At 27.5% G+C, this 10,420-nt stretch overlaps 1 protein-coding gene across 2 annotated transcripts in view; it reads left to right on the top strand.

The window, feature by feature from the left end:
* Positions 1 to 5,771: 5,771 nt before the first annotated feature.
* LOC100162073 (phospholipase B1, membrane-associated) overlaps positions 5,772 to 10,420 on the top strand; it is a 15,512-nt gene continuing 10,863 nt past the window's right edge. The window contains exons 1-2 of one of the 2 annotated variants that reach the window (XM_001949868.5): positions 5,772 to 6,176; positions 6,273 to 6,442. In XM_001949868.5, the coding sequence (XP_001949903.1) occupies positions 6,421 to 6,442 (22 nt within the window). In that variant the 5' untranslated portion in view covers positions 5,772 to 6,176; positions 6,273 to 6,420. The remainder of the gene's footprint in view (positions 6,177 to 6,272; positions 6,443 to 10,420) is intronic. The other variant, XM_029486555.1, reaches the window with a different exon arrangement.

A 10,420-nucleotide genomic window follows, 5' to 3' on the forward strand; every position in this document is an offset into this window, starting at 1 on the left:
AAAGGACGCTTCCACTACGAATAAATTAAATGGTTCTTCTTCTTTTGGGTTATTCGGCCGCTAGGACCATCCTGTATCACAACCAATTCTCCAGCCGTCTCTATTCCCCACCAAATCCTTCCAGTTTACTCCGCCTCCTAATTCTTCTACATCCCTCTATATCTTCTTTCTCTATTCCTTCTATATCTTCCCATCTCAATTTCGGTCTTCCCAGTGGTCTTTTCCCTACCGGATTCTGTTTCAGCATCATTCTAAGTAGAGAGTTCTGGCTCCGCATTGTATGTCCTGCCCAGCGCAGCCATCTTTTCTTGATCGTCTCCACTTTGTTATTTTCATTAAATATTTCTTGTAGCTCACTATTTTTCCTTCTTCTCCGCTCTCCTGTGAAGTCATCTTTTATTGGACCGAAATTCTTCCGTAATATTTTCCTTTCTAGTATTAAGAATTTGTTTTCATCTGATTTCCTTAGTGCCCAGGTTTCCGATCCGTACAATATATCACTGGTTGTATTAAGCTGGTGTACAAACGTCTCTTTATCTCTCTCGATAATTACCTTGAACTTAATAGTTTCACGAGTCCATAATAAGTCCTGTTTCCCGCTTGGATTATCACGGCTAGGTACTTCTTTGGCTTCTTCTTTTTAAATTAAATGGTTACTACAATACAACCTGTTGGCTGTTATAGGTAATACAATATTACTTATACCAAGTATACTATCAAGGAAGTTATCATTTGACCACGTTAAAGTTGAAACAATAAAGATATAATTTACCTACAGCTTAATATATTTCTTTTATTGTTGACAGTTATAGTTAGTTTGGTCATATAGAGCTGCGATATATTTGTGTTAGAATTTAGTAATTGACTCAACAACAAAAACCAATACAACTTTACCTAGACTATGCCCGTTTTTTTTCCATTAACGAATGGATTAACTTTGAATAAGACTGGTATACAATTGTATTCTTACCTTCACTTAGCTTAATAGGAAAACTAAATGATTAACGTCTTGCAAAATCTGGAAGATTACAATATAAATAAAACTGACCAGAGAATGTACATAAATTATTCCCTCAGGTTTTACTTTATATGGAAATGATCAGATGTCACATTAAATTCAAGATAGGTATCTCTTCAAATTTTTCTTTTAAGACAATATTTTTTATAAACATTATTTTATATAATACCGTAAAAGCCCAATTGCTATAGGTAAAGCTAAATATTTCTAGTTAATGCTAGGATTTACTATTTTAACTTAATAAAAATGTAATTCTGAAAATCATAATTTTATTTGATCTTTTACTAAAAACATTGTGTTTATCCTGTAGGATGTACAAATTGAGTTATTAAAATCTATGATTAACGCAAATAAAAATTAAAACTATATATTATAAAAACAAATTGCCTACTGTTAATTATCTACGTTTTTTGTATAAAAAAAATTATTATTTAATTGTACACGATGTCGGTACTATAAAAGTTATAAATTTTAATAAAAATTACAATGTAAAAATCATGTATTTCATTCTTTATAAAATCATTATTTGTTAAAAAAAAAAATATTCTTTATTTGTACACGGTGTACTATATTACCTACTGTTACATAATTGAATTATTGTAACAATTGCAAGTGTACTAAATATACTCAAATAGACTATGTACCTAACAGTTATCGGTTCTTACTAAATAAATTTTTACATCGATCCTAGGATACACACTACGTATTTAGTAGAAATATTCATAAAATTATGATTTTAAGCATTAACTGAGTAGAAACAGTGAATCCTAGCACTAACTAGTAAAACCTAGCTTAACCTAGTAATCAAGATTTTACGGTAACATAATATAATAAATATATAATTCACATTTAAGTGATGGAATTAATATAAGATCATATTTATAAATATTTCGGGTGTTTGTATTTCAGTTTATAATGCATATGAAACAATTTGATAGAATTGGTTTGACGTAAATCAACCGATTAGTCTAAAGAATGTTATATGTTTTTATATCCATTGAATACATTTTCGTATATTTAAACATGAAAAAATAACTTGAATGTATCAATGACATTTCATCAATTGACTGTCCAATTTTTTAAATTATATAAAATGTAATACAGTTAAAACTTTCAAATTGAAATTATGTATTATTAATTTATTTACATTCTACATGATTTGTACCAGTTAGTAAACTATCACGTTTTAATGTCTTATCAAAACACGGTAATTCTATATAATGGTCTACTAATTGGTCCATTAAAAATAAAATAAATAAATATAAAACACGATAAATCTTGCTACTTTTTCATTTTTGTTAGGTTAGGTTAGGTTAGGTTGTTGTGTGAATTCGTTCACCTCGTTCTAAGCTCAAGCCAGTGATTTATTTCTTTTTCTTTTAAGGTATCTATAATAATAAATTGTGTAATATAATATATACATAATTTATTGTATCAGTATTAAACAAATATTATGTTTCGAAAAATATTATGATTATAAGAAAATTATTTTTTTGATATGATTTTCGTGCCTTTGTTAAAGTAGGTATTTAATAATACCTATATTTCGTATTAAAATAATTACACGTCTTAATAATTAAGATATAAGATATCACAAACTAAACTGGAATAGATTTGGTTGAAGAGGGATATTTTTTGACATTTTCTTAAAGTTCTCCATTATTTTCCGGATAATTAAGAAAGTAAATTATAAATATAATATTATATACCTAGTATATATTACCTACCATAATATTTTAATCTCACTTACTTTAAAAGTTTAAACATTGATTACATTGATCGAGTCAGATATAATTATAAGTTTTAAAAAATAAAAATATTTTATGTACTTGAGACTCGAGTACTTCAATTTAAGACAAATAATATTATAAGCTGGGTATATAATGTATACATATTATATACTACACTATATTATACATAATAGTATCTATATATTATTTAATTATTCACTGTACTAAAACTGTTTGGCAAATGCTTCAAACTTGATGAATATTATAATATATTATTTATATTCAACACGTACGTTTTTCACTATATAACATAATTTCATAATTATTTATTAGGCATAAAATAATAAATAATCAAAACATTTTTTTTTGATTTGATAATATTGCATCATGAGGTATGCATATTAATTATGGTGTAATAAATGTAATAGTAATTAATTCTCGTAAAAATTCTGCCTTAAATTAGTGATACGTGCACCAGATAGGTGCAGGCCTAACCTAGCCTATCAGAAAATTGAATTCATAATACTACTTCTAACGATTTTAATACTTAGAGTAGCCGCATAACTTTGTGTAACCATATCATATTTAATGACTCCATTATTTTAGTAGTGAAATATTTTCAAAATCTGTTGTTTCGTAATAGTGGCTATTAAAGTATATACCTAAGTACTAGGTATCCATTATTTTAACATAATACATAATTGCACAGACAATAATAATATAATATTAAGTACCTGTTAGTTAATTTACAGCATATTTACATTACGATGATCAGAAACCACGACGAATACAGTAAGTTGCAAATGCATTCAAGCCATGTATATTGTAATCGTCGCAGACATGGGCAATATTAGATCGTGTCATTAACCTGTTCGAAAAATAAAACTAAAAGTGTTGCTGGAATTGAATTTCTCACACGTACTAACTTGAGCATACCTACGTCTACGTATGCAGATGCGCGTGCTGGATTGCTTATCGAGTTACACCCAAATATATTAATATTGTAAGCATGTGTATGCTGAAAAATTCCATTTCGGGGGCCAATACGTTTGATGAGTGCAATGACTGATAAAAAAAAAAAAAAAAAAACATTATTAAAATATGTCGTCATCACACGTAGTCGCTATAGTCCGATAAAAAGACCCGATTACAAAAATATTTTCGATAGAAAAATAATTATATTATACAGTATGGTTCGTGCGTTGGTCAAACGTTACCCAATATAAGTACCAATAGCAATTCAAGTCAAAAACACTATTTTGACATACAGAGTTAATTATTTATGTAAACAATAACGTTTGTAAATACAGCGGTTCAATTTTAAATATATATTATTATGACGTGTTCGACATTGGTAGGTTACCTATAAGAATTTATAAAACCTTAATGTATAAATAAAAAATCGTTAGTAGGAACTCCTGACAAAACCAAAAAATTATGTTTTTACTTTCATTGGTTATAACTTATAACTTATAAGTTATGACTAAAGCGATTTAAATGTCCTAAAAACTATCGAAAAATAATATTTTGGGTATTGGTTTTATTTTAATTTATCTTGCCTAAACCAACAATTTTATATAAAACTAAATACCTAACTTAGACATATACAATAAATAATCAGTATACTAGCTGGAAATAAATGCGATCTTTATGTATCTTCTACTAACTAATTAGTTGTTATTTCAATCCCGGATTAAAGGGGGCATGGCCCCGGGCCCACAACGGATATCTAACAATAGTGGGAACCTGGCACCTACGTTTCCTATAGTATATCGATAATGGATATATTATTACAATTTGGCCCCGGGCCCAAAATTATCTTAATCCAGGCTTGGTTATTTGATTAAGTCCCAGTAAGACACCACATCCGATATTTGTTGATACAGATGGAAAAATACCTAAAAACTATTTATGCAAATATAATGATAACAATAGTTCTCGATATAATATTTTTAAAATTCCTAATAATTATCACTAAAAGCTCTTAAAATGTATCAATGTAATAATATATTCACTAACAATAAATTTGACTTATTTTGAGCTGTTTTCGGGCATTTTCAGTTTTCAATTTTTTTAGTTTTTTTTTCTATAATAGTCAATAAATTTTATTTGTTGGGTCGAAAAGCGTGAAAAATTAATACAAGACTCCTGATATATTGTTACAATAGTTGATGAAAAATATTAAAAATACATAGGCACGTTTTTTTTATAATCATTTAAAATTTTAATTTTGACGAAATTTACAAATTATTTAGCAGTTAAAATGTATAAAATGTACAACATTTATAGCTAAGGATATAGTTCCACATAAATAGGTTAAATATAAATTATTTTATTCACAATAATATCATCAAATATACTTAGAAACATCGTAGGCTGACCGTCTTCCGCTCAGAATCGTTTTCTTATACAATGATATTATATCATTGAATTCAAATTTAACACAATCCATTACAGTGTCCCACTTGTAACCTACTGTACAGCAGAGCGACACCCACTTGCTCACCTTTTTTTTACATATATTTACATGAAACGAATTATGTACTTGAAATACATTGTTCTAGAATGCTAAAAAATAATACACTGGTATTGAAATCCGGGACCTAGTTACAACAATTTGAAAGTTAAGCAAATCGTTTTTAATAGCAATGAAATATTTAAATAATTAAGCAGGAAACCAAAATCGGATGTTATAGATACACTGAAATACAATCCGGGATCAATTGATTTTGGAATTATACCAATTACCGATCTGTACCTACGTTTATTTTATAGTCTCGTGTTCTAACAAGCACCGACAAGCGGCATCAAGGTTTTCGTCCTAGACCTTGTTACTGACGATTGCGGTTCGGAGGTGGCCGACAAGATGTACATTGTACGCCGATGGTGTTTACTATAATAATGAAATCTTCAGAACGTTTTTAGTAATTGCGTACGCCAGCCCAGTCGATTATTTTAACGATACTATAATATAGTAGAACATTGTTATAATAATATCAAGTTATGCATATTTTATTCAGATTTTTACATATTTTTTTCAGTAATTAGATACCGGCCGTGGTTAGTCACGTTTAGACCAGCGTGCGCAATACGTATAGGTACATGTCCAGGTAGAGGTATACAATATTATGCACGAGTACTGTATAATGTTAATATGTGTCGGTGAACGCTGATTGCCCACCCGCCAATTCCGACGGCATGGCGGGCAAAGGACGCGCGCACAGGTGGTGGCCATCGGAAATAAAGATAAATACTCGTCGTCGTCGCTAAGGTCAGACGTGAACGCTACTGCCGCCGTGAACTTGCCACCACCGTCGCCGTGCCCGCGGGTATTTTAATACGACGACTAAGACGACTACGACGACGAAGAGGGCGGCGACGGAAACAACAAAATTATACCAATGTAATATTATTATATCATTAGGTAGGTATGTGTAATATTATTATTATTATTGAAAGAAACGTGGTTGGCGCTAGGCGGAACACGCGCGTACGTTAAATTATAATATTATATTATTTTACAGTTTTCGCACATTATTCTCACATCAGTGTATACATAGTATATTATCGATTGTAGTTAAGTGATAGTCGCTGCAGCAAGTCGATGTCGAATCCGTTGTTTTAGTCCGAAAATACGAGAATCACACGTGCGGTCCAAACGAAACGAACGCGATGAGACGATTTTTCGAAAAAGGTGAGTGCCTTATTATTTATAATTTTTTTTACATTCTCGTACATTTTATTTGTAGTAGTTATTTACATAAAAAAAAAGTTTGATGAGTGTTTTACACAGTTGTAACAGTTATTATATTAGTATTTTATATTTATAACATTCATAATATTGTCGATAATGTTATATGGTAGTAACGGTTATCAGGATTTCAAATAAAACGTATGTTATTCGAATGTTAAACGGATTTAAGTTATCTGATTTATATGCTATTATAATAGTATCATTACGCATTAAGGCATATTTTGTTATGTTTACTGTTTTTGTAAAAACTAGTAGATATACTTTTATAGTTTTATGATTTATTTTTAAATTACTTTTCCAATCAATTCCTGACTTTGGTATAACTATCCGACTATAAACTAGTATTATGAACTAAAATTTATAATATCTATAATAATATGTATTTCTTTATAAATATAAAAATTTTGAGATTAATGAAAAAAATATTTAATACAATTATATTTTTAATTTATTTATATTACATTTTTATTGGTATTATCCGACATTTACATATCCAAGTCTAAATTAATTTAAAGCTTGCAATAAATTAGAAATATTGACAGTAATCAAGAACGATTGATTGTAAAATAAAATTGTAAAATATCATAATTTGAGGGACAACAATTTATTAAAAAAACTCGTTCTACACCTATATTTTTAGATTCTGAGTGGAACGATGAATGTATTGATTTTACATTTTTTTTTTTGTGTCTGTGTACACGATAAGTATTGGAAATAATGCTTCGATTTTCAACTTCAGTATCTTGTTCGATTGGAAAGTGAATATCGTTGGTGCATTGGGGAGGTCGAAATTTAAAATTCCCAGTAATTTTCAAAAGCGCCAAGAAAAACCAAAGAAAAATTAAGGAAAAACGGGAATTTTTACGCAAAATCGATTTTTCACAAAATTTAATTTGATTTTTGGTGTAACTTTAAAAAAAATGACCGTAAATTCATGACATTTTGACTGAATGTTTATATTAGCATTTTATATACACCATAATATTTTCAAAATATTTTGACTTATTTTGAGCTCTTTACGGACATTGTCAGTTTATCAAATTTAAAATTGAATAATTATTTTGTAGCTAAAAATTTATAAAATGTTCAACTTTTATATCTAAGGATTGAAAATTTAAAACAAGATTCCACGTAAATATTTAATTCTGTTGCCAAAAATTCTAAGAAATACATAAGCACAGTTTATTTTTATAGTAATTTTAAGTTCAAATTTGGACGAAATTACATATTAAAAACCTAGGATAACTATTTTAGTTATTTGGTTGGTGATTGTATATATTATTCGTGGGTACTGAACTCTAAAGTATACTACTATATATCTATGATAGTACCACGGTTGTTGTTGATGTATAACGCGTTACTGATGGATATGTGATATGATTAATTTAGAATTTATTATTATTATAGGTCAATTTTTTTTTAATACTATAGATAAGTATACCTACCTATAATATGTATGTCTAATACCTAGACTGACAAACCGTCTCCGCTCAGAATCGTTTTTCTTATACAGTGATATTATATCATTGAATTCAAATTTAATACTATCCATTAAACAGTGACCCACTTGTAACCTACTGTACAGCAGAGTGACATCCACTTACCCACTTTTTTTTTATTTCAAGTGTACCTCCTCAATATTAGTACGTCAGCCTATATATATAATTAATAGTTCCCAATTTTGACAAAATGTCACCAACGTTTTAAAATTTAAACCTTTTAAAAAAATTAATTTCACTTTATACTAAAATTGTTTGTTAATTTCAGTAAGAAGAACTTACGATGAACGTCATACCTATTCAATTTTTAATCTATTTTATTTCAAAAGAATAATTTTATCTAACATAAATTTAAAAAAAAAAACGAAAATGTTGAATATTTTTCACGAATACAAGTACCTGGCTAAAAAGAGGCAAAATATAAAAATCAAAGATTTTATCATGTCAATAAAATACGAGTAGGTACAAATATTTGGAGACATTTCCAAGTCTATACAGTTATCAGTTTTTGAATAACAAAACAAAAACAACATTTTAAATTCAAATCTTAGATAGGTAAAAGAACTAAAAATATTCTGTGGAAATTTAACAACAAAATAACTATTGAGTTTTAGCGATTTTAAGAAGTTTCGTCAAATTGTTGATTCAAACGGTTTTTAACTCTATGATTCACAAAAGCATTTTTTTTGTCACATGTTATTTTATAGTTTATTACGAGTATTATATTTTTTCTAATAAACCTAGAGTGATGAAACAAAAAATAAAATGTACAGCGTTACCAAAATTTATTGTGAAGTTCGATAGAATACCACTGTAAAGAATCTCACAAAAAAATAACAAACAATAATGAAAACATGGTTTTGATATTATACCACAATGAATCGCGATTAATTATCGATTTGTTACTATGTATATTTGACATTTTTCAATTTATTGATATAAGAAAAACATATGAGAAACCATGTTCCAAATTGTTTAGATATTTTGATCATAAACAAAAATGTTATCAACATACACAAGTTGAGTAAAATCTAAAAAAATTGAAAATTTCACAATTATCCATTTATATCTAGCACAAATTGACATCTAAAATACTTTTTAAAATTATATTATATCTATTTTGAAAATATCAAGTCTACAGTTATTCAGTTTTGAGTTGCAATATAAAAGGTGATAATTTCTTGAAGACTGTTTTTTCATAAAAATTCCAGATATTTTGTAGTCTTGTTTTTATTTTGTAAATTGCTGGAGAATTTCTATTTTTTTATAGAATCCTCAGAACCTAAAAGAGTATTATGAAATCATTTATTGAGAATCGTTTAATATTTTACAAAAAATTAGTATTATTTGAAATTGTTTGTTGTAAGAAAATATTATTGATTTTAATAGAAAATCTAAAAAAAAAAAAGGTGGGTAAGTGGATTTCGCTCTGCTGTACAGTAGGTTACAAGTGGGTCACTGTATAATGGATGGTATTAAATTTGAATTCAATAGATATAATATCATTGTATAAGAAAAACTGATTCTGAGCGGAGACAGTATGTCAGTCTAGGTATAAGACATAATATTATATTATAGTCTATAGTATTTTTAAAAAATTTATCTATAATAGGTACATATAATAAATTCCAAATTAATCATATCATAATATCTATTAGGTACTTATAACGCGATATACATCAACAAAAAACCGTGGTACTATCATAGATATATAATAGTATACTTTAGAAGTTTCAAGTACCCACTAATAATATTATACAATCACAACAAAATAACTAAAATAGTTATCCTAGGTTTTTAATATGTAATTTCGTCCAAATTTGTACTTAAAATGACTATAAAAATAAACTGTGTAAATGTATTTTTTAGATTTTTTGGTAACAGAATTAACTACTTACGTGGAATTATGTTTTAAATTTTCAATTCTTAGATACAAAAATTGAACATTTTATAAATTTTTAACTACAAAATAATTTTTCAAATTAAAATTTGATAAATTTTGTCAAAATTTGATCTTTAAATGCTTATAAAAAAAAATTGTGCCTATGTATTTTAAATATTTTTCAACTGATATTGTAACAATATATCAGGAGCTTTGTATTAAATTTATACACTTTTTGGCCCAACAGATAAAACTTTATTGATATTTATAGAAAAAAAAAACTAAAAAAATTGAAAACTTACAATGTCCGTAAACAGCTCAAAAAGAGTCAAAATATTTTCAAAATTGTATGGTGTATAGGAAATGCTAATATAAACATTCAGTAAAATTTTCATGTATCTGCAGTTATTCGTTTTTGAATTACAACAAAATAAGGAAATCGCTACATGAGAAATCGAGTGAATATCCAATGTTGTAAAAATTTGAATTTCAAACGATCATAAAAATTTAATTTGACTTTCTTATAGATATTTTTTG

This window comes from Acyrthosiphon pisum, chromosome A1 (genome assembly GCF_005508785.2).
Source record: "Acyrthosiphon pisum isolate AL4f chromosome A1, pea_aphid_22Mar2018_4r6ur, whole genome shotgun sequence".
NCBI classification, from domain to species: Eukaryota; Metazoa; Arthropoda; class Insecta; order Hemiptera; family Aphididae; genus Acyrthosiphon; species Acyrthosiphon pisum.